Source organism: Nyctereutes procyonoides, unplaced genomic scaffold (assembly GCF_905146905.1).
Source record: "Nyctereutes procyonoides isolate TBG_1078 unplaced genomic scaffold, NYPRO_anot_genome, whole genome shotgun sequence".
Taxonomy (NCBI): Eukaryota; Metazoa; Chordata; class Mammalia; order Carnivora; family Canidae; genus Nyctereutes; species Nyctereutes procyonoides.
Window position 1 is genome coordinate 38,733,972 of NW_026575126.1, and position 24,501 is coordinate 38,758,472.

Genomic DNA, 24,501 nt, shown 5'->3' on the forward strand with positions numbered 1-24,501 from the left:
CGGGAGGGGGAAGAACATTCCTCAGCCACTAGAAATGACAAATACCCACCATTTGCTTCGACGAGGATGGACCTGGAGGGTATTATGCTGAGCGAAGTCAATCGGAGGACAAACATTATATGGTCTCATTCATTTGGTGAATATAAAAAATAGTGAAAGGGATTATAGGGGAAATGAGAGAATATGAATGGAAAATATCAGAGAGGGAGACAGGATGTGAGACTCCTAACTCTGGGAAGCAAACAAGGGTGGTGCAAGGGGGTGGGCGGGGGGTGGGGGTGACTGGGTGACGGGCACTGAGGGGACACTTGATGGGATGAGCACTGGGTATCATGCTATATGTTGGCAAATTGAACTCTAATTAAAAAAATAGTTTAAAAAAAATTTTAAAGCAGCATTTGTGAGACACGCTCTCCGCCAAGACTCAGCTCCGACCAGCTGCCATGTGAGGAGCCTGAGGAGTCTGGGCCCCAGGCGGGACCGGCTGCAAAGACATGCACAGGTGAATGCAGTTTGGAAAAGGCAGTCACCTGCCGCACTCAGGTGAGGGGACAGGAGAGCGATGGTCCTGGGGAGCCCCGTGCCCTGCGCGTTCACACTGTGATGCTGTTGGCAATGCCGGGTCACCCCCCAGGAAGGGCTTTGGCTGTCACCACGCGGGACCCCAGGTGCCTTCCGTGTAAGGCCTCAGATTAAGAACCGATGTTGCCTGCTGCCTTGACATCTGAAACCCAACGGCAGACTCCCCCTCTCCGCGCCCGGCTTCCATGGAGTCGTCCTTACCAGACGGAGCACAGCCCCCATCTGTCCCTGAGCTGTGGGCCCAAGAGATGATTCACACGGGGAACCAGGGGGTCCTTGCCCTCCTGTCACTGCACGGTCCCTGCTGGCTCACGCTGTTCCCAAGCACGACAGCCATGGCCCTGCGTGGCCTGGGCCCTTAGGACATGGGACAGTAAACCACTCTTGGTCTCATCTGTCCAGTTCCAGGTATTGAGCGTCCACCATCCCCACAAGACGGGGTGAATAGGAGGTAACTGACACAGCCCCTCAATCCACCTGGGGTTCTCAGCTGGGGTGCTTTTGCCCCCTGCGGGATGCTCTGCAGTGTCTGGAGACATTTTTCATTGTCACAGCTGATTACTGTCTCCCCAGAAGACCTTCTTCACTTGGGTTCCAGAACAGGTTGTCCTCCTCTGTCGGTGGCTGCAGCAACTCGTGACACGGCCGGCTCCCCGTCATGCCCCTAACTCTAAACACTGGGGGACCCGAGGCTCAGTCCTCTTTTCTTCTCCATCCCATACTTAACCATTACTCCCTGGGTTAGTGAAGACTCTCAGGGTTTAGACTTCCCTCTAAACGCCAGCGCTCCCAGATTAACATGTCTTGGAAATTCTTCACCTTCTTGAGGTTTGTGTATCCAACTTGTCAAGAGGCCCTCCGCACACCGGGAGAACGTGTTTGCAAACCATATATCTGGTAAGAGACTCCTCACAAAACTTTATAAAAAGCTATTACAATTTTTTTTAATGGACAACCTATTTTTTATTTTTTTTAATTTTTATTTATTTATTTATGATAGTCACAGAGAGAGAGAGAGAGGCAGAGACACAGGCAGAGGGAGAAGCAGGCTCCATGCACCGGGAGCCCGACGTGGGACTCGATCCCGGGTCTCCAGGATCGCGCCCTGGGCCAAAGGCAGGCGCCAAACCGCTGTGCCACCCAGGGATCCCCTGGACAACCTATTTTAAAGATGAGCAAATGACCTCAATAGACATTTATCCAAAGAAGACGTACACATGGCCAGAAAGCATGTGAAAGGATGCTCGCCGGCACAGTCATGGTGGAAGCGCAATCACCGTGAGATGCGCCCTCACACCCACTAGGGCGGCTGTAATCGAAATAGATGAAGCAAGTGTTGGTGATGATGTGGAGAAAGCGGGGCCCTTACACATCACCAGTGCACACGTAACATGGTGTGGCCACTTTGAAAAACGGTCTGACACCCCCCTGATGATTCAGCACCATGGCCGAATGACTCAGCAGTCCCCACGCGTGGTCCTAGGAATACACACCAGCGAGGTGAGAATAATTATGTACTTAGACACTTGTGCGTGAATGTGCCCAGCAGCACGACGCATGACAACCAAAAAGTAGAAGCGATCCAGATGCCCATCAGTGGCTGGGCAAAATGTGGCAAATCCACATGGTGAATCCATTTACTCAGCCATTAAAGGAGCACAGCCCTGACACACCCTATGACACGACTAATCCTCGAAAACACGGTGCTCAGTGAAGGAAGCCAGACACCAAAGGCCACATATCGCACGATTCCACTTACATAAAACAGGCAGACCAGGCAAATCCATGGGGACAGAATAGGTCCGTGGTGGCCAGGGGCCGGGACGTGAGGAATGGGGAGTGATTGCTAATGGGTATGAGACTTCTTGGGGGGGTGATGAAAACTTTCTAAAATTGATTGTGGTGGGACACCTGGGTGACTCAGTGGTTGAGCGTCTGCCTTGGGCTCAGGGTGTGATCCCGGGGTCCTGGGATTGAGTCCCCATCGGGCTCCCTGCGTGGAGCCTGCTTCTCCCTCTGCCTGTGTCTCTGCCTCTGTGTGTGTGTGTGTGTGTGTGTGTCTCATGAAATAAATAAATAAAATCTTTAAAAAAATAAAAAATAAAATATTTTAAAAAATTAAAATGAAATTGATTGTGGTGATGGATGCGAATCTCTGTGAATACATCACAATGAATCATACTCTTTAAATGGGTGAAGGCAAAGCAGATATAAGAATCCAGCTGTCTTCCGGAGTCTTTCATGAAGCCAAATGGTAAAAAAGACTTGCAAAAACGTAAAACCAAATCATTCCTCTTGCTAATTCTGGTGGGTTGCTTTTTTTTTTTTAAATAAAGTTATCTTTCATAAAAACATGTTACTTGTAGTTAACCACTAACATATTTTTTATTTTTTTGAATTTCATTATTGTTAAGTGCATGAATAAATATTTTAAGTTTTCCTCAACTTTAATTTTTTTAAGATTTTATTTATTTATTTGAGAGAGAGAGAGAGAGAACATAAACAGGGGAGGGGCAGAAGGACAGGGAGAACCAGGCTGCCTGCTGAGCAGGGAGCCTGATGCAATGTGGGGCTTGTTCCCAGGACCCTGGGATCCTCTGCCTGTGTCTCTGCCTCTCTGTGTGTGTCTCTCATGAATAAATAAATAAAATATTTTTAAAAAATTCTTTTTAAAATTTCTGTTTATTTATTTTTCGAAGATTTACTTATTTATTCAAGAGAGAGGGGGAGAGAGCATGCCCACAAGCAAGGGAGGGGCACTGGGGAGGCAGAGAGAGAATCACAACCAGACTCTCCACTCAGCACGGGGCCCAACGTGGGCTCCCCCTCAGGACCCTGAGATCATGTGTGACCTGAGCTGGAATTAAGAGTTGGACGCTTAACCGACTGAGCCAGTCAGGCGTCCCGAGCACATGTATCATAAGTGACGTCCAAATAGACAAGAAAATCTGCACCAGATGCCACCTGACTGCTTAACTCAGACACCCATGCCTCAGCCCTCTGGTCCCTTGGACCTGCCCACAGTCACCAGATGAATACAGGATGCCCAGTTAAACTAAAAAATCAGAAAGAAAAATGGCTCAAATATAAGTATATCCCAAATATGACGTGGGACATACTTATGCTAAAGAATTATTTATTTATCCAAAATTCAAATTTAACTGAGCACCCTGCAATTTCACTTACTAAATAAAAAATTCTCCCCACCCGGCAACCACAGCCACCCAGAGACTGAGTCAAGTGGCAAAGCAGGGAGACCAGTATTCCTCATCCTCTCTATCTTCAGCAACACCCTATTCCTGGCCAGTGTGAGCCTCCTGCCTACTCCCATCCAGCCAGGTGCCTGCGTGATCAGGGGTGGCAGGCGTGATCTTTTTTAAAGATTTATTTATTTTTTAATTCATGAAAGAGGCAGAGACACAGGCAGAGGGAGATGCAGGTTCCCTGTGGGGAGCCCGATGTGGGACTCGATCCCAGGACCCTGGGATCATGCCCTGCACCAAAGGCAAGATGCTCAACCACTGAGCCACCCAGTCCATGGGGTGGAGGTTTAAAGATCTCTGGGGTGGTCCTTTCACCGTGGCTTTGCATCTGGGTCCACGGTACAGGGTGTTGCTGGCCTCAGAGTACCCCAGCCAGGCCGAGATCATTGGTCTTGGGCTGGCAGGAGGGGCCCTGGCTGGCTGCGGTGTGTACGTGCCTGCATGTGTCACCCGGTCCCTGGGTGCCTGTGGTGTCCTCGATCACCCCGCAAGTATCCTAGGCCAGCTCTGTGCCTGTCTTCGTCCTTCCAACCTTCTGGCTCTGCCTGGCCTACATTCGCCCTCTGGGCACAGCTGGACCCCCTCTGCCTGCACCCTCGAGGTGGAGATGAGCACTGGGCACTTCCTCTGGGAGCAGGAGGTGCGCTGGCCCAGCAGACGGGAGACACGACCCTGTCCTACACTCACCCCTGAGCTCCTCCAGCCCACAGAGCTCCATCATCCTGCCGAGAGGAAGGCTGACAAGTTTGTGCTCACTCTTTATTCAGAGCCACCTGAACTTGGAGCCGAAGGAGACCATTAAAGCCAAAAAGCAGAGGGAGGAGGGCCAGCAGGAGGGAGCCGGGAAATTTGCTGCTTTTTATGAAGCAACCCGTCCCCCCTCGTTAAGATCTTAGCCTCTGCTGGCCTCCAGATCTGCGCGGTCAGGCGCCCGGGCTGCCGCAGGACCCTGAGCTCGTAGTCATGTGCCAAGGCAGCAATGGAAAGTGGACGCAAGGTTCCTTCGCGCCACGCGGGAGAGCTTTGGGGTGGCAGGCGCCCTCAATGGGAGAATTCTGGACACACTGACCCACGGGATTGCTGAGGCCCTGCCCGTCCCCTCCACGCAGGCCGCCCCCACATGATGCCCGCCGGCCTCCAGGACCCACACGGGGTGGGGGGGTTGCTCTGACTCCTCGGCTCCAACCCCGCTGAGGTCTGGGGCGCCCTCAGCACAGAACCACGCCCTGTTGGGGGCATTCAGAAACAGATGTGAGCTCTCACAGCTCTGGAGGCCAGAGTAGGAAAGCAAGGCATTGCAGGGCTGGGCTCCCCTAAAACCCAGAGGCCGGCTCCTGCCTCTGTCCCCACACGGCCGCTTCTCTGCATCTGCCTCTGGGCACCTCTCCCTACAAGGACACCTGTCACCTGACTCCGGGCCCAGCAGGACGCTCTCATCTCCAAATCCTTGACTAGTTGCAACCTCAAAGGCCCTATATCCAGACACGGTGAGGATCACAGGCTCTGGGCAGACACACCTTCGTGGGGGACGCCGTGAGAGCCAGCACAGACGCCGTGGCAGGTGGGCGCCCACAGCCCCGCTCCCAGTCAGCTGGGGTGGGATCCTGTCGCGGAAGGCCCGAGACTCCAACGTGGAGTCAAGGACAGGGCTGTGAGGGGTCCCTCACAGAGGGGAGACCTGAGGCCCCGCGTCACAGGACTAGATCTGTCCCCAGAAAAGCTTCTGGGGCCGCGCACACCCTCATACCAGCAGTCACAGCTGCCTGGACGGGGACACAGGCCGCTCCTGCCGTTGTCGCCAGCTCCGCTGCGGCCCTCTGCAGGGCAGCCCGGGCCTCACTGGGGATGTGGACCGGCCTCCCTCGCCCTCCCTGTCCCCTGGGCTCCTCCGGCGGAGCCTCTGCCGTGCGGACAGCGGCTTCTGCGGACCTGTGGCTTCCGCGTTTACAGAGCATCAGGGACTAGATGTTTGTTCCTGGCAGGGATTAGCACTGAGCTTATGATACTTAATAAAATGCAGACTTCACCCCACTGGGTCTCACCCGGAGTGGCACCAGCCTTCCCAACCCTTCTGGGAGGGGTGGCGGGGTGGGCGACCTGGGCGAGCTGCCCACCCACATGGGCCCTGGGGTGGGGGCCTTGGTGAGAACAGAACCACCAGCCTGTAGGTTCCGAATCCTTCTCCACACCTCACCGTCCAGAAAGTGAAGGTGGTGCGTGAACCTTGTCTGAGGCCGGCTCCTCACTTTCGGAACGTTCTTCTGGCTGGCCCACCCTGTTGCATTAGTTTCTGATGCTGCAAAATAAATGAGCACAAACTCAGAGGCTTGAGACAGCGCCCACTTACCACCCCTCTGTGTCCGTGAGTCGGGAGTGGGGAGTCTCTCCCACCGCGGTACCGGGGTTCCTCCCAAGCTCCCCTGCTTGTTGACGGGATTCGTCTCCTTGCATTGGTGAGGCTGAAGCCCCTGGTTTTGGGGTGGCTAGGCTGGGACCCCCGTCAGCTCTGGGAGCAGCCTGTGCTCCCTCCGCCGGGGCACCGCAGCTGCCCATAGCACACTGTCTGCTTTGTGCCCCACCAGCAAACGGGTGGCTCTGCCTTCCTGCCTTCCTGACCCCCCATTATGGCCTACAGGTGTCCCCCCAAATTCCTATGTTGAGATGCTGAGCCCCCAGGTGACCGCATTAGGGACAGGGCCCCTGGGGCTATAAGATAGTGAGAGTAGAGGCCCGGGAACCTCCTAAGAAGAGATGCAGAGCTGCCTCCTGTCTCTGCTGGGGCGGGGGGGCGGAACAGGCGTCTGGCCACCGGGAAGCAGGAAGCAGCCCACCACACAGCAGGCCTGTGGGCGCCGATCCTGCATCCTGCAGCCCCACAAGGGAGAAATGAACGTGTGTGGCGTGCACTGCGCTCACCTGGGACACTGCCCACCCCCTCCCGGGTTTGTTTCTGACCCAGGTGAAATGCACGTGCATGTGGCCCAAAGTCAGCCACGTTCAAGGGAACATGGGTGACACGTGGCGCGCCCACACGGCTGGGCACCGGCCCCCCTGGGTCCCGCTGCCCATTGCCCTCGCCCCGACCCCGTGAACCAGCCAGCCGTCCACAGACCCCACTTAGGCCGTCCCGCTCCGTACTCTCCCCCTTGGAAACACAGAGGCGGCCGGTTAGCTCCCAAAACACGAGAGTGACGCCCAGGGAACTCACAGGTCCCCCCCCCGCAAAGCCGGGCACAGCAGGGACTGGAGTCTGGGGCCACCTCAGAGGGCCGCCGGCTCACCCGAGCTCCAGCTTTCAGGGCTGTCCCCACGGGCCCCTGCCACCGAACTCCGCCACCAGGGTCTGCCTATGCAGCCTGAGTTTGCTCACCTGTGAAATGGGGTTCCTAACAGTTGCCTGGCAGATAGAGCAACACTGACAGCATCAGCCGGTGCAGGCCCCATGCTGAGAGCTCTCACGCGATCTGGGCGCAGGAAACGCAGCGGGCCTTATTGTCACCACCTCTGTCTGCTTTCCTTCCTTCCCTGCCTTTCCGACTCCCCAGGCTTCTGGGCTCTTTGGGGTACATGGCGAGGAGACGGTGGGCCTCCCTAGGCACAAGGGCATCCCCGGTTGGTTTCTTCTTGCCCTTCCGGGCCTGCCTGTGACTCTGCACCCCGGCCATGCTCCCTCCCGGCTCTGTGTCCCCCACTTTGCACCAGCAGGTCCAGCCAGCAGCAGAAGCACTTGCCGCCCATGCATTCCCTGTACAGGGGCTCCCCCCCAACCCAAGTCCAGACAGTGAGACCGGAAGTTAGACAGCGCCCAGATGCTTCTCCAGAACTAACCGGCGGGGCTGGCCGAGGAGTGGCCTGCTGTCACCACCGCTGCGTCTCCCGTCCCCTTGAGGGTCACGGGCTTCCCCTTGGGTGCTTGGTGGAAGTGAACGTCTCCAGATGCACTTTCCATCAGATACGCTGTCCTCCCTCTCGGAGGCCGGAAGGGAGGCAGCGGGGCCTGACCCGTGGGGGGCTGTGGGTCCCCAGCGCTCGGGGCTGGGAGCAGACAGGCAGCGGAACAAGACCAACAATTGTCCTCTACAGCCCGGCTGAGGCCCGCTTCCCTCTGAATCAGATATTGAGTATGAAACAGTCCTGGCAACAGTTTTGCATTAACCGTCTTGGTTGACTGACTGTTTTCATACGGCTCTTCCAGCAAAAAGCACATGCAATGTGGCTCAGATTAAGCAGTATAAAAAACTCTCTCAGCCTCAAAGCCAGGAGCTTGGCTCTGAGTGGGAGCAGAGCCCCCACCTCTTGTCCGAAGTCCCTGGCAGCTCAGGCCGCACCCATGCTGGGGGTCAAGTGAGAGGACTTTCATCATGTCCTTTTTTTCTTTTTTTTTAAGATTTCATTTATTTATTTGAGAGAGAGCAGGAAGGAGAAGAAGGGGAGGGGGAGGGAGAACAAAGAGACGGGGAGGGAGAAGCAGGCTCCACACAGAGCACGGAGCCCCATCTCAGGACCCTGAGATCACCACCTGAGCTGAAACCAGGAGTCCGACGCTCAACCTGTGCAGCCACCCAGATGCCCCGAGAGTCTCAGCACTTCTGAGGTGGGGCTGAACATCCCAGGGTCAACATGGTGGGATGCTGAACATCCCAGGGCTCAAAGACAAGGCCAATCGAGGCTAGGCAGCCTGCAGGTGCACAGGCATCTGGAGGGACTCAGCATGATGGCCTCAGGGTCTCCCTGGTGGCCGCTGTCGGTCGAGTCCCCCTCAAGCCAGGCCTTCAGGGCGTTCCCACAGGCTCTGGTGATGCAGCCCTGCCACCCTAGTCCAGAGGGCCGGCCCTACTTCAGAACCCAGCAGACTGGCTCCGGGAATCAATGTAGACCGTGCCCAGCGTGCCCACCCTCAGCCCCACCTGGGGTCTCGAGCAACCTCTTCTTGCCAGGCCAGCTTGTTCAGCGCAGACTGTGCCCCCAGATTATTGACCAGATTATTGCTCTGTCCTGGGAGCAGTCCAGGGTCTCCGAGGGGTGCAGAGTAGGATGAGGCAGGCAAGGCCAGCCCCTGCCAGCGTGGCCTTCCCGAACAAGAGGTCACAGAGGTGCTGCTGCCAGTGGGGCCTGTGCCATGAAGACATGCCCAGCCCAGGGCCCTGGCAGCTTGGGACCCAGAATGACCCCGAGCACCACCCAAGTCCCGGAGCTGGGAGCTGTGGTCCACAGGTTTGCAAGGGCTGGGGCTCCAGAGGAAACGGTTCCTGGCACAGAAGAACATGGCTAGTGTTCCAACTCGGTTTTCGTAGATTGTGTGTTGGTCTGTTTGGCTTACATTGATTACAGGCGAAACCACCAGCCACAGTTGTTTATACCTCCCCTGTGACCCAGAGCCCGCACTCGGACACACCCCTCACACGACACCATGCCCTGTCCTGAATCACCCAGCACGCCAGGTCCCGGACCAGGCCCCAAGGTCTACCAGGATGATTGAAGCAGCCGGCCCTGAGCCGTGTGCCCTGCTTTGCCTAGCCGGGGTCGGGGGCTGTGGGGGGGTGCTGCGGGGACTGCGGGGCCTGCGGGGACAGTGCGCCCCCCTGCCCCCTGCAGAGCCGCCCCCCTCATCCCTCACAGGGGGAAACCTCACTGTCTTGCCCCTGAGTCATCCCTCCCTGTAACTTCCCTCAGGTTCCATCCGCAGTGGGCCCTGCTTAATGAATCCTTCATGTCCTGGGAGAATTAATAACCCATCCCTATAACAATTTTCTATGGAAGTCATTTAAAAAAAAACTGAGGGGATCCCTGGGTGGCGCAGCGGTTTGGCGCCTGCCTTTGGCCCGGGGCGCGATCCTGGAGACCCGGGATCGAATCCCACGTCGGGCTCTCTGCATGGAGCCCGCTTCTCCCTCTGTCTGTGTCTCTGCCTCTCTGTCTCTCTCTCTCTGTGACTATCATGAATAAATAAATAAAATCTTTAAAAAAAAAATAAAAAAATAAAAAAAAATAAAAAAAAACTGAGATGAAATTCATCTTTAAGAAAATCACCATATTAGGGATCCCTGGGTGGCGCAGCGGTTTGGCGCCTGTCTTTGGCCCAGGGCGCGATCCTGGAGACCCGGGATCGAATCCCACGTCGGACTCCCGGTGTATGGAGTCTACTTCTCCTTCTGCCTGTGTCTCTGCCTCTCTCTCTCTCATTCTGTGTGACTATCATAAATAAATAAAAAAAAATTAAAAAAAAAATATTTAAGAAAATCACCATATTAAAGTGAACAATTCAGGGGCATGTAGTGCCTTCACGGTGTTGCGTGACCACCACCCCTACCTGGTTCCAAAAACATGTTTCTCTCCCCACTGGGGGAAGCCCCCCACCCATCCCTGGGCCCCTGGCGACCACCACTCAGCTCTTTGCATCCATGGAGTTGCCCGTTCCGGACACTTCACACAAATGCAATCATACAACATGTGATCCTTTGTGTCTGGCTTCTCTCACCGCATTTCCAAGATGCGTTCCCGCCGTGGTGTGCATCACAGCCTCAACCCTTTCCGTGGCTGAAGAACAGCCCACGGCACAGACAGACCACATTTCATGTGCCCGCTCCTCTGTGGATGGACACTGGGTTGCTTCCGCCCTCTGGCTCTTGTCAGGAGGCCACGGCCATTGCATAAGCTCTCATTTGTACACCGGTCTGTAAACCTTCCAGGTACATAGGTGAAGGGCCTGGTTTACACTCGTGGTCTCCCTAACCATCCCCCCGACACTGCCGGGGGCCCACACCTGGAGGGTCCCGCTGTCCCCTGCCTGGCGCGGCTGGGCAGGCCGTCCTCTCCCAGGGCTGCCCCTTCTCCCTCCTGCCACACCCCTCAGCTGTGGGTCCTGTTCATTTTGCAGTTTGGTGCTGAGCTTTTCCTGTTATTTGGAGAGTGGTCCCCCTCCTCGGGGAGTTCAAGTAAGACACAGGGTAGGAAACAGAGGAAGCGTGACGTGGAACCGGAGAGCCCCGGGGAGAAGCGTGAAGGACTGAAGGCCCAGGCGGTGGAGGCTTCCTGCGGGACGGGGCGCCCTGACCCTGGGCACACAAGGTCCCCGGCACTCCAAGGGCTGAGAGGGACACGATGGAGTCGCTGGGTCCTGAGGCCCTGTCCCTCCACCCCAGGCTCCCCCAAACCCCAACCCGCGCTCTCTTTGCCCCAAGGACAGAGTCTTCAGGAGTCAGCCCTTGCCAACTTACAAGAAGACTTCTAGACAGGGAGAGTCCCACAGAAATGAACCACAAGGTTCACGACGTCCTCAAGTTCCCAGCCCCTCCGACAGCTGCCATAGGCACGGAGGGCATCCAGAGTCCCAGAGGCCGCCAGGGCCACGCAGAGGGAAGCACTGAGGGTCTGCAGGCTTTGCCGGGCCCATCCTGGCAGCGATGCAGGGGGACCTGCTCAGACCAGCAGCTCCTTAATAGGAACGAGAAGCTCCCAGGAACGGGGCTGTCTAGAGTTTGGGAAGGGCCTCTGGATCTGGCTGAGGGCACAGGTCCCAGTAGTGTCCACCCTGGGATATGGAGACCAGCCATGGGGACCAGGAGGACCAGGCTTCTCCCCAAAGCACCCCTGCTCCTGGGGTGAAAGGGGTCACACGTGCTACCTCAGAATGGTACCTCTCCTTCCAGACTTTTCCCTCCGACACCTGGGACTGCCCTGCAGCCTGGAGAAGCCTGGAGGGAAGCAAGCAGGCCCTCCAGCCCTGGAGGCAGGGACTGCTTCACAAGAGGACAGAGTCAGCAGGTGGCTGCAGATGTGCTCCTGGCAGCACCTCCTCCAGGGGAGGGAGGGAGCCAGGCCCCCCTCAGGCTCTGTGGATGCAAGGACATGGGGGAGGACGGGGTGCTGTCTGGGTCCTCTCCTCATCTGGAAAGAAAATTCACGATAGGGAAATACTGCCAGACCAACAGGGAGGGCAGACCCAGGTCCCGAAGCTCCCCAGGGTCAGGGGACCCTCAGGCCAGGGCCTGCACAGGGTTCCCAGTGCCTGCCTGTGTAAGGCACGGGGTAAGAAGACTGTCCTCCCCCAGGCGCACCTGCCAGTCCTGGTGGGCCCCCACCTTGTACCAGCCATGACCCGAAGGCCCGGGGACCGGGGAAGACCCCCCACTCCCAGCTGCCCCATCCCAGTCGGGCTGGCTTTGGACGAGGGGAGGAGGAGTCCCCGGCCCTTTCTACTCCGCTGAGCAGAACAGGAGGAAGGTAACTGAATCAGCACTTCTCGTCCCATCTGGAACATTCCAACATGGAAAACCACTCAGCATCTGGGGAAACAATTTAGGGACTTTAATTAAAGGCCGATGACTCTCCCACGGAGACCCACCCCCACACACAGCTGGGAGGACCACCACATCTGCCCTCAGCGTGTTGGGGGCCCAGCTGGGCACCTGGCTCTGGGCGTTGGCGGTCAGGCAGTTTCCACTGGGAGGGGGGTGACCGGAAGGAGCCGGCTCACCCTCTCTGCTCACTGTTTCCAGTCTGCCTTCTGGGCACCAAAGCCAGACAAACAGGTGGCTCCCACAGCTCTACTTCCAAGAAGCTTCAGGAAGAGAAAAGTGGGTCATGTCAGTGAGCTCAGGAAAGGGACTCGAAGTGTAGGGAGGAAACGAGCCCAGTGTGCGAGCACAGCCGCCGCCTTCTCTGCCTGCTCCCTCTCGGTCTGCGCCTTCTGGGGGGAAAAGCAGGCCAGGCAGAGGGAACAGCATGGGCAAAGGCGACACGGGCCGTGGCAGGTGGAGGTGGCCGGGCACAAGCTCAGGGCTGAGAGGAGCGTGCAGGCCGGGGAGGCAGGGGCAGGCCTCAGGGCCAGCTGCTGCAGTCAGGCATGTGGTCCTCATTCTACAGGCAATGGGGGCGGGGTAGAAGACGGGAACGTTTTAAAATAATGGGATCTGGTGGACTCTGAAGACGCCCCCCTCTCTGGCTGCCATGCAAGCAAAGAGCTCCTTGCAGGAGAACAAAAGAGGTGTCCCCGAAGCCATCCAGGCGTGAGCTCGTGGGCGTCTGCATAAGGGTGTGTCCAGGAAGCAGAAACAAGCATGGACCAGGCTGCCATGCCATTACCAAGTGGGGCCCCAGCACCGGGGACAGGGACAGCACTGCCAAGCCCAGTGCCTGTCACCCAGGAGGGATTCCAGAACGAAGGGCACCCCTTGCTCATCATTGTTATTGCAGATTGGGCCAGCCCTCCCCTGCGCCCACACACAGGAACATCTCACCCACATCTGCCACCACATTTCTGCCAAGGTCTCTTGGAGCAGCCCCCAGCCCTGCCCCCGGCCTGACCCTGATGGCAGAGCCTAGGGACAGGGCCGGCCCCTTGGGACAGTCCAGACAGGAGTGTCCTCCTCTGGGCCCAGAACCAGCAGGAAGGGGTGCAGGGCTCCGGGCCGGGCTGTGGAGGACAGAGGCCCCCATCTCCCTCCCTGCTTCCTGTTGAGCCTCTTCTCATGCGTGGACATCAGCTGACAACTCGGATCGTCATGCGACAAAGACGGTAACCACCGTGACTGGTGGGGCCACTGGTGGGGCCACTGGTTCACAGTCAGCCGGGAAAGGGGGCTGCCACTCCCCTGGAAATCCTCCCTCGTTTCAGCCCTGGGGCCCAGGACAGGCAGCTGCTCCAAGTAGCCCAGGGGTGGAAAGGCCACATCAGGGCCAAGGATTTCATATGGATATAGGCCTGGGGTACAAAGGGTGCAGCCGGGTCCTGCGAGGGCCCAGCACAGCCAGGCCATGCCAGGCTTGGGCCTAAGGGTCCCTGGAGGCCATTGTGAGGGCAGTGTGGCCAGGAGCAGGTGATAATCATTACTGAAGGGGCCTCTGCATTCCCAGGGGGAGGGGGGTGGACAGGGCATCCTGGAACACCCAACTCTGGCTCAGGAGCAGAGCAGGCGGTGGACGTCCCTGGGCATGCCGGCCGGCCCATCCCCTGGGGGAGGGAGCCTGTCACTCGGCAGAACTGGGGCATCCAGGGCCCAGGGTGGTGACCCACTGACAGGGCAAGTCCTATAGCCTATATAGCCAGGCAGGGTCCGGAGGGTAGGAGCTGCGGGAGGGCGTGGCCCCGGAAAGTGGGCGAGGCCTAGAGGTGGGCGTGCTGGAGGCTAGGATCTTTTGCGGGAGAGGCCTATCGGGTGGGATCTATGCGTGGGCGTGGACTGTGGTGGGCGGGCCCTCGGTGGGCGGGGCCAGACCGCCCCGGAGCTGCTGGGAGGCTGGAGGGCTGCTTCCAGAATCATGGGATCTAAGCTGGGAGTCACTGGGCCGGCCCTAAGCCTCTCTGAGCCTCAGTTGCTCATCTGTTATGTGTGGCCAAGCTCACAGAACACCCCAAGGGGTGGATAAGGATTGGGTTTTGGACCACTCCTGGCATATGAACAGTGCCCTGTAGAGATAACTGGTGTGATGATCATTTCCCCGGGCGGTGGTACCTCCAACCCCCACCTTGCAACCTTCAAGGTTCTGCGGAGGAACACAGATGCAAACTTTACTTCTTAAATATTTTTCTCTACCCATTACCTGTACACGGACTGCTCCGGCCAGGTGACAGGCATAAATTAAGGTTACTGCGTGTCCCCAGGCAGCATGAGGACTGGCCTGTCCTCCTCAGTCCCAGCCGAAGTCCTGGCCAGTCATCTGGTAGAACTTGCGGTTAAAGGGCCGGTAGAAGTCCCGCAGGCGCTGGACCACAGCCTCGGGCACCCGCGGGTGGGGCCGGCCCTTGGATTTGCCCAGGCAGCGTGGGCGGCTGCTCCCCTGGGCCTTCTTGAGGCAGGGGAAGCCCTTGGTGGCGTTGAAGTAAAAGTGCTTGTCCGTGACCACCCTTTTGAGGCCCAGGAAGTCCTGGACGCGGCCGAGCTCTCCCGCCGGGTCGCTGACCAGGCGCTCCCCGCTGACGAACAGGAAGCGGGACAAGGGGAAGAAGCGCAGCCAGTTGTCCAGGTGCTGGGCGTACAGGCCGATGCGCACAGCGCTCCAGGCCGTGTCCACGGGGCCCAGGCCATGGCGGAAGGCCAGGGCACGGAAACTGGGCAGGCCCGGCGTCTTGGAGAGCGTCTGGGCATAGTCGGAGATGGCCCGGGTCACAGGGTTCCGCACCACCACGATCAGCTTCGTGTCCGGGGACATGCCGTGGATGCGGCCAGGAGCCTCCCGAGTCACGAAGTAGCTAGGGGTTTTCTCCATGGTGATCTGCCCATCCAGGGTGCGTGGCATCAGGCTCCTGGGGATGGAGGGGAGGAAGGTAGGTGACAGTGGGTACTGGCCCCCCAGTGACCCAGAACTAACCTCCCCTTCCTCCAGGGAAGTCCCAAACTTCCAAGGTGGGCCAGCCTTCCCCAGCAAACCCTGTCATCCTAGGTGCTTGGGTGGGCAGCCTGGGTGCCCACAGTGGGGGCCCATCCCGCCAGGCTGCCCACCCCTCTCCCAGAGCTAGGTTGTGCCCACACTCGACACTGCTGGGCCTCTTGCCCCAGACCCAGTTCTCAGGAGGCCAGCATCCTGGGGGCCACCCACACAGCCCCGCCCACCTTCCCCATCCCTCAGGCCCTCACGCCACACATCCCCTAATCAGGCCATTAATTACTGACAAGCGTCCCCAACAAAGGGCAGCTGCCCTCCCTCTTCCCTCCTCCCTTGCACAGACTCTCCTGCCTCTGATTACAGCCCTGCTAATTCTCACTGACCTGGACCAGATCAGAATGGATCAGAATGGATCAGAACGGATCAGAATGCGAATAGCCTCCAGCACAGCACACTGGAGAGCAGGGAGTTCAGTGGCCTGAGTCCCTGTCCCAAGACCCCAGCTGCCTGGGCGTCCCAGACCTGGCTTAGACCCCACAGTGCAAGGCTGCTTCAGCTGCAGCATTTTTGGCCAGGGGAGGGGAGTACTGACTCATCCCAAGGTTCTGGGGGAGTGGGCTGTTGACAGCCCCCTGATGGCCCCAAACCTGGGGCAGCCCATCCTGAACACCCGCCCAGAGTGGGGAGGGCAGCTACCTTGAGCAGTGTGTCCCACTGCCACACCTGCCAACCAGGTAGTACAGGGTGAGGCGGGCAGGGTGTGGCCTAGCCAGCTGAGCAAACAGCCCTACAGGATGGCCAGGAACTAGGTCAACAGAGGCAGAGGCTGTCGGGACCTGCGACCTGCGCTAGGGAGGGGAGGGCTCTGCAGGCTGGCCCTGCCTCCTGTCCTCTGAGGGAGCTGCCCCTACTCAGCTGATAGGCTCCAGGACTGGCCCCAGCCAGGCAGGTGACACAAATTGTGGAGTTCAGGTTTTATCCAGCCTCGGGGATCCCCAGACCCAAGCCCCTGGGAGGCAGGCTCTGAGTTTCCTCCTTCTACTCAGACCCCCAACAAAACTCAGGTCAGGAGGACACAGAGATGCACAGACCCATGAGTTAGGGTACTTAGCTTGGAGGGTGCTGGTGGTGGGACAAGAGAATGTGCACGTGTGAGTCCAGGGCATGCCACTGGCTCCTGACACCATCCCGGGGACTCTGGGGAGTCAGGTGGGCTGCACGGTCTGCTAGTTCCCCCTCCTTCAGAACAAGGCTCCAGGCAGAGCTGGTCCACAGAAGTGATGGCAACAGCTCTGCTTCTCCATCTCCATGAAAGCGCGAGCTGGTGCTCCGTCCCTGCCGCTCACTGCCCCCTCTGACAGGCGGGCTCAGGGACGAAGCATCAGCCCATAGTGCTGGGCTGCAGCTGCTGCCAGGTGGTCAGCTGGGGTTCTGCTCCCAGAGCCCCTGTGCCCCTCTGCCGGCCTCCTGCAGCTGGGAATCCAGCTGGAACAGTACCCAGACCTCTCCCTTCAAACGAATAAGTTCAAGGAGACCTTGGCTTGTGACAATACCAAGGGCTGAGACCCAAGGCTACAGGAAACCCCTTTCCACTGAACCTCAGTGCTGAGACCCACAAAGAGACAGTGTGCCAGGCCACATCTGAAGTCACTGTCCCTGGGGCATCTGGGTGGCCCTGTCAGTCAAGCATCCAACTCTTCGTTTTGGTTCAGGTCATGATCTTGGGGTCATGAGATCAAGCCCTGCATTGGTCTCTGTGCTCAGCAAGTCGGCTTGGGACTCTTCCTCCCTCTGGCTCTGCCTCTTCCCTCCTCAAATAAATAAATAAATAAATCCTGAAGAAGAAGAAGGAGGAGGAGGAGAAGTCACTGGCCCCTCCCTTCAACACTTCGGTTAGGGAAGACAACCACCCCAATTGCTCAGGGGAATCCCCCCATCCATCTTTGACGCACTCTTTTCATCCTTTCTACCCACCAGGCACCAAGTGGTCCAGAGGTGCACCGTCCTTCCCTTCCCAGACCGGGTAGGCTTCTGAATAGCCCCCAGCCCTTCACTCCTCCTGGGTGACATGGCCACAAGGAGGAGTTAAGGGGACACCAGCACCTGGTGCTGCTGTCTCCCCCAGGAAGTAGAGGAGCAGATGGAAGAGGTGCCCTGGATCCAAGGAGCAGAGGAGTGGGGAGGGGGCAGGGGCTGCTGACTTTCCAGGCCTACTCCTGCCACATACCAGCTTCCAGCTCTGAGATCTCTGGGATCAATTACTCTCCCCAGGCCCAGCCCGGGCTTGGAGCAGGGTGGGGATGGAGGCTTTGGGGGGCGAGAGAGACCAGGTAGGATAAGAGGAGCAACACACTGACCCCCACACGGCAAACATCTGACAAGCTGTCCTATGGAAACGCCCCGTCCCCAAGTTCATCTGGTCTGCATTTCCCTGCAGCTTCAGCCCAGCCCTGGCGACTCTCTCTCCTCTGTTTCGCTGGGTGGACACCTCTCCTGGGCCCCATCCAGCCCGGCCTGGGACCCCACACACCCCAGTCATGGCTCCCGTGTGGAGCCTGCGGTGCAGGGCGAGTGGGGGCGCTGAGTGCCCAGTCAGAGAAGCCTCTCCGAGTGAGCAGGGGGAGAGCAGTCCCACAGAGGCCTGCCCCCCCCCACATACTTCACTGCTCCTGCCTTGGCTGCTTGGGCCCCCAGACCCAGGGGTCCCCCCACCTGCCACCCTCCGCCTCTCCTTTCAAGCTCCAAAACACCTTGGCCCAAGCTTAGCCCCCACCTGCCCCCAGACAAGGCACTCGCTCCTGAACTGAGACTTTGGGGTGTTCCTGTGAGCGCAGCCACTGCTGTATAGAAGGTCAATTAGTGAGTGAATCAAGGAAAAAGCGCCGAGTGGGGGGCACTGAAGGGTCACAGTGTCTCCAAGACAAAGGACCCTGAGAGCCTGAGGGGTGAACTTCCCAGAGCCCAAGGTCAACTCTGAGCAGCCCAGGACCTACCTGCCCCGTCCACGGGAAGGACTAGAGTCACCACCTGAAATGAGATTGGTCTCAGCCCTGTGGGAAACAGGGGGTCCCCAAAATTCAACTGGGGGCAGTAGCCGCTCCTCCTCTACTCGCTGCCCCAACCCCCTCCCAGAACAGGGCTCTGCATTCACTGGAAGTCCTTCCCAGGTCCTGAGAGCAAACTGCCAGACCATGCCCAGGGGCTGGGCAACCTCTTCACGTTAGGAGAAACTGAGGCTGCAGTGGGCATTCTCAGAGGCTCACTGCACATTCAGAGGGGGTGGAAAGGACAGACAGGTCCAGAGGAACATGGCACCTGTGAGCACGCAAGCCCACCTCCACACATGTCAGTACATGGACACAGCCCCTCTGGGCACCCGGACACACACACCCCAAAGCTCAGCCAGCCTGGCTCCTGCTTGTTCTGCACTGGCCAGCGAAGGCTCAGTGCCAGTCAGCCCTGAGAGACAGCTCTGAATGGGTGCAGGCCACTGGGACCCGACCCTCTGCATCCTCTGCAGCCACCCCCACCCCCAGGCCCCCGGACATGGCTCTAAAAATGAGAAAGGAGAAAGTCTCTTCTCTACCAGAGTTAGACACGCTCCTGAATCTCCCCCTCCCACGACGGCCACTCTAGGATCCCAAGGATCCCTACCCAGAGCTGAAAATCTGGCCCAGCTGCCTCTCAGGAGCCCCCTCCTCCCCAGCACCTGAGCATGCACCCAGGGAGGGCCTAGACAGGGCTCCAAGCCCTCTAGACCCTCCTGGCCCCAGGCTCTTTGAGAACCCCCGGCACTAGCCGTGCTGCAGCCCCTCACGCATCCAGCTCAGCGCCTTGCCACAGATCCTGTTCTCAAAGCTCCTGGGGGCCAGTGGCAAGCTCTGAAGTTTGCTCTAGGTAACAGCGTGTCCTCCGCCCCCTACCCCTCCTCCTCTTCTTCCTTCCCTCCCTCCTCCTCTTCCTCTCCTTCTGCACAGCAGCGAGGGATTAGGGACGCCTTTGGATGCTGCAGCACTGTCAGAGTGGGGTAGCTGTCTCTCCCTGAGCATCCAGGATGCTGGGACTCAGCCAACTGGGTCCAAGGATGGACTCGCTTCCCCATCGCCACCTGACTTCCCTAGCACCCCCAACAGCAGCAAACCTTCAGAGCCCAGGATTCCTTCTCTCACTGGGGCCCCTCTAAACCCATGAGTTGTTTTAGTGCAAAGGGCAAAGATAACAAATAGGAGTGAGTGGGGGCCAGCTGAGGGGTAGGGTGAGGTGGGGTGGGGTGGCGGAACCTGGGAAGAGGAAACTGGTATACCACAGAGCCAAGAGTCTGAGTCTTGCCACCCTGCACTCCCCATTAATTCACTAGGTGACCTTGGGCTGGGTCCTCTCTGTCCCATAGCTTGGGGATGAGGTGAGAACTGCAGGCAGTGGGGTGACTCACTCTCCATCTGGAAGCCCTCATTTCCCCGCAGGAAGGGACAGGGCACCATGGCAGGCATGTGCACCATGGAAGGAGGCAGAGGGCAGGGCCCCACGCTGCCTCAGCCGGGACTGGATGCTCCCCCACATTCTCCCGTGGCACCCCAATACCATCCAGCTAGGCAGCAGGGCAGCTACAGAGCCCTTGACATGAGGTGGGGGTCCCAATTCCCACATCTTCCTCCTTTCTAAATAAAGCCCAGACTCCCTCCAGACCCTCAGAACCAGGAGAAGGATTCCTCTTCCCAGGACTGAGGGTCTGGGGACAGGTCAGACGCTGCCTAGGAGGCTACAGGGAAAATTCTTGGGGTAACTGGCCAGAGGTCAGACATGCTCTCCCAGAGTGATCCAGTGGGGAAGGGCAGATGAGCATGAAGAACTTCTAATGCTCCTCAAACCCCACTAGGTTCAAACTACTTATCCCGTTTGGAAACGCCTCCCCTCGGGTCTTCATGAGACCCCTCAGCAACGCTGAACCAGGGTTTTTCCTGGACTTTCCAAAGTTTCTGCCCCCCACCCCTACCCCCGCCAGTCATTGCTCCTTCTTTCCGTAAAATCCAATGCAAGGGACCGCGTCTCTGAGGTCAAGCCTCGGCCCTCCACCCAGGCTGGTCTCAGCTCGGATCCCTGGACACCTCGGCCCGCCGCGCCCCCAGTGAGACCCCTGGGGCACATCATGCTGTTGCTGGAAGGCACCCGCCAGGGCGCGCACCGACGCCGATGGGGCGGACAGGCCGGGCGCTCACCGGTACCAGGCGAGGCCGCGCTCGTAGCACCTGTCGAAGAAGTGGGGCTCAGAGCCGAGCGCGCGGACGTCGGGGTGCAGCCGCAAGAACTCCAACAGGGCGCGCGTGCCGCCCTTCTTCACGCCCACGATGAGCGCCTGCGGAAAGCGCTGGCGTCCCGGGCCGCTGGCCACCGGCAGGCCTGGCGCCCCCGGGCTGCGGACAGCGCGGAGCGGCTCGGCGGGCGCGGGGGCCGGCAGGGGGGCGCGGGCGGCCGGCGGGCCGCGGCCGGGGAGGGTGCAGAGGCAGTAGGCGCCCAGCGCCAGCGCGCCCAGCACCAGCGCCGCCCGCGGCCCCCGCAGCGCGGCCCCGTGCCAGGCCCCCGCGCCCTGGCCGCCCCCGGCCCCGCCGCCCAGGCCGCCGCTACCTGCCATGGGGCTGCGCCGCGCCCAAGCCCTGGAACCGGGGCTGCGGGAGGGAGCGCATCCCGGGCGAGCAGCGCGCAGCCAGCGGCGCCCGGCTTCTGCTTTGCGCCCTGGCACCGGCGGACTGGGAGCGGGCGGGGGCGGGGCCGAGAAGCCTCGCCCCCTCTGCGGCCACGCCCCCCGAGGCCACGCCCCCACGACCACAGCCCCGCCTGGGCCTCGCGGGCGCCCGGGGAGGCAGAGGCGCAATGGGAACCTCGGAGACCCCCCGGACGCGCCTTTTCGGAGACGCTGGGCTGCACCCCGCTCGGCTCCGGGGCCGTTGCCGTTACGGATGCCCGGCGACGGGTCAGGTGTCAGAGCTGTGACGGGACTGAGATGCCTGCCCCAGGACCCGCTCTCGGACCAGGGCGGAGCAGCAGGGGCGCGGGCGAAGCCAGGGGATCAAAGGGGCGCGTGGACCCGGGCCGACAGCGCACAGGGGTCCCCCGGCCTGGAGGGGAGTCTGAGGGGAGGACAGGGCGCGCTTTGCTGACAGTCGGCTTGCCGTTCATCAGGGTCACCGCCCTGGTGGCTGGAGAGGGCTGGCCAAGTATCATTACCATCTTAGAGTCCCTGGGAAACAGGCTCAGGGATGACAGGCGTCCCAAGGGCCCATTCAGACCTGTCTCCTGACCCTTTCTACCATGTCACACCGTCTGTCTGTGCAGCCTAGCCCACCAGGCGTTGTCCTGGAACGTCAGGGACCCATCTCTGATGCTGGCACCCGGGCTCCTGTCAGAGACAAGGAGATGGGGGAGGTGGAATGGAGGCCGGGAAAGAGGAAGCCAGGTCCAGCCCTAGGAGCTCCTGCTGAGGAGCAGTGACGTGCAGGGGCCACTCACAGTTGTGCAACCTGCTGGGCGCTGGACACTCTATGGGAGCTTGACACGGCCCCGGGGCCCACTGAACCCCCAGCCCAGCACCAGAAAAGCAGAGAAGGAAAGAGAAAGAGGGCTCGGTGTACCGGGCAGACAAGGAATCAGGCCAGTGTCCTTTTTCCCCTCTGCCCCAGACTTCCTCACCACCAGTTACTGCCCCAGGGGTATGGGCTCCCCGAGGAGGCCAGCCTCTCTGCAGCCGAGGCTCAGAGGACACTGCCCTGGGTTCTGCTTGTTCCTGAAACTAATGGCATCTGGACAAGTCCCAGAATCCTGGGGCACCCACAAACATTTCCAGGGCTCCCGCCCAGAGGAACCCTGAGCCGAGGGGGCTCTGCAGAGCCAGTGGGGTAAAGATCACTGATCTGGGCCCAGTCCAGATCCCAGACACCAGGCCTGCCCCTGCTTGTCAGGGCAAGACTGAGCCAGGAGGCCTGTAGGCGAGCTGTTGATACAGCACTGTCTGGGGTGCGTGCTGATACACACGGGTCACGGGAAGTTCTCCTTCTGGTCTAGCTTAAAAGGGAGTTTGTTCCAGACAGGCTGCTTCTCCTTAGAGCTATGCTGGGTGGGATCCCACTGCACCTGCAGCAGCCACCGCCGTCACAGCAGGCACGTCGCAGGGCTCCAAATTCCAGCAGTAAACCCCAGTGGCCCCTCTGTCTCCCTGCCCAGCACAGGCAGGGTGGTTCCCACCTCCCAGCCTTTGCTCATGCTGTTGCATCCTGCTGACAATGCCTCTTCCTCAGCCCCTCAGCCCTCCTGCCTCACACATACCTCCTTCAGGATTTTCCAGTAGGAATTTATCCAGAACAGCAGGACACGAATGTGCTGGGGGGCAGGGGAATGAGGCCAGGGACAAGGATGATTTACTAGCTCGTGCCCTCCTCCCTCCAGCCACTGTCCATACAACTGTCGAGTGAGGGGTGGGCGTAAATCTGGGGACATCCAGATGGCAGCCTTGGGACATTTGATCACCAGTGTATACCCAGCACCTAACAGAAACTGGCACCCCATAAGCACTGATAAAGGCCCCCTGATGGAAGGATGTGAATGGAGAGGTCAAGAAAGGCTTTCTGGAGGAGGTGATGGTCAGGCAAGCAGCCTGAGGACAGCAGCGCAGAGAGTATGGGGCAGAGGTGGAGGGCAGAGGCTCATTTCCGAGAGGGAGTACACCCCGAGAGCCCAGCCTGAGCCTCCTGCCCCTTCTTCATAAGCTGGAGACCTCAGTCCCGACACTGAGTGGGAGCTTCGCTGAGATGTCATGTCCACACCATGCCATCCAGCCATTTAGCACGTAGACTCCAGTGGTTTCCAGTATAGCGACAGTGCTTGGCAACCATCCTTGCGGGGGATTTTAGAACATAGCACCCCAAGAAGAAATCCCATCCCCATGGGCAGTCCCTCCGCATCCTCCCTGTCTCTAGAGATTGCCTTTTCTGGACGTTTCGTCTAAGTGGAACCATACAACACACGTTCTCTTCAACTGGCTTCCTTCCTTCAGCATCATGTCTTCGCGGATCAGGTATGTGGTGGCAGGTGTCAATGCTTCATCCATTTTTAGGGCTGAGTAACGAACGTTCCACTGGCCAAACAGACCACCTCCTGTTGATCCCTCTGTCTGCTGGGGACATGGCTTGTTTCTAGCTCCGTCATTGTGAACATCCGCGTGCAAGTTCTCGGGCGAGCAAGCGTCCCTATCAGGTGTGCCCGGGCACTGCTGGCTCGTGCCTAGATCCCTGGCCAGCGCTTTGTGAAGGGGCTTTTTGAAGGCCAAATCTGGGCAGTTGGGAACCTGCCTTTCCATGCTCCTCATGCACAGGGTGGCTGGTTCCCACGACGTTTGAAGGCTGCTCTGATCCGCCTCCGCCCTAGGTTGCCATCAGGGTGAGCCCCAGCCCTCCGCTGGCTGCTGCCGGGGTGATCTGCGGACGGCTGACCCCCCTCCCCCGAAAGTGACTGAAAGAAGCCAAGGCTGGTAGCTGTCCTGGCACCTTGGTGTGCCGGCAGGGAGCAGGGAAAATTGGGGGGAAGGAGGCGCCGAGCTTCAGCCTGCTGGACCCTGTCCCCGTCCCTGTCCCTGGGGAGACAATAGGGAGTGCCAGTGCAGGGGGACAGAGAGGGCACGTCTAGGGAGGGGGGTCCTGGCATGCAGGGTCATGGTGACAGGAAGGCCCAGCCTGGCCTCCCAGACCCAGGCTCTGTTGGAGTCCCCTCCACAGACTGTAATTATTGCTTCGTGGGTGATACTCCCCATCTGTCCCCTCCACCTACTCATGAGCTCCGCAAGGGCAGGGATGGCGTCTGTCTCCAGCCTCTCTGTGGCTCCACACCTCACAGTGGTAAGCACTCATGGGGGGTGGCTGGCTCTATGTGCACCCCCCACCCTCCTCTCCACCTCTGCGCCCGCAGCCTGCCCCCTCCCCAGGGTGGGCACCCCCCGCGCATCCCCCACCGGCTGCAGGGCGGGGCCGTAAGCAGCTGCCCGACTCTGGAAAGTGATTAATAACACCTTGCAGTCCCTCCCCCCACAGGGGACAACTGGGAGAGATTTCACACACCTGGGGCTTCCAGGAACCCCCTTCCCTGGGACTACACCCTGACCCCCCAGACCCACTCCTGCAGTCTGCCGTGGTTCTGGAGCCTGCAAGGAGGGCCCAGGGGAGGGGGCTGCGGCCCAGGGCGGGCCCAGCTGTCCTTGATTTGTGTGAGGTTTTTTTCACGTCAGAGGCTGGGTTTCCCTGAGCACATGGAGGGGGGATGCGGTTTCCTCCCAGAAAGGGACCCCCAA

At 59.3% G+C, this 24,501-nt stretch overlaps 1 protein-coding gene across 3 annotated transcripts; it reads right to left on the reverse strand.

The window, feature by feature from the left end:
* Positions 1-11,007: 11,007 nt before the first annotated feature.
* Positions 11,008-20,893, reverse strand: HS3ST6 (heparan sulfate-glucosamine 3-sulfotransferase 6). 3 transcript variants are annotated; one of them, XR_008666528.1, is made up of 4 exons: positions 20,387-20,893; positions 14,388-15,090; positions 12,254-12,405; positions 11,008-12,130 (listed from the first exon to the last, which is right to left on the reverse strand). XR_008666528.1 is itself a non-coding variant. In XM_055341280.1 (2 exons), exons 1-2 carry the CDS (start codon positions 20,797-20,799, stop codon positions 14,475-14,477), a joined length of 1,029 nt encoding a protein of 342 aa, XP_055197255.1. In that variant the 5' UTR covers positions 20,800-20,893; the 3' UTR covers positions 14,339-14,474. The 3 variants fall into 3 exon arrangements, 1 of the variants encoding a protein (XP_055197255.1); XR_008666527.1 differs by having other exon boundaries at positions 11,008-12,405; XM_055341280.1 differs by lacking the exons at positions 11,008-12,130; positions 12,254-12,405 and having other exon boundaries at positions 14,339-15,090.
* Between the last annotated feature and the right edge of the window lie 3,608 nt (positions 20,894-24,501).

Coding starts and splice junctions, on each gene's coding strand:
- HS3ST6 (XM_055341280.1), bottom strand. CDS start 20,799: ATGGCAGGTAGCGGCGGCCTGGGCGGCGGGGCCGGGGGCGGCCAGGGC. Junction 15,091..20,386: donor CGCGGCCTCGCCTGGTACCG/GTGAGCGCCCGG, acceptor CTCCATCCCCAG/GAGCCTGATGCCACGCACCC.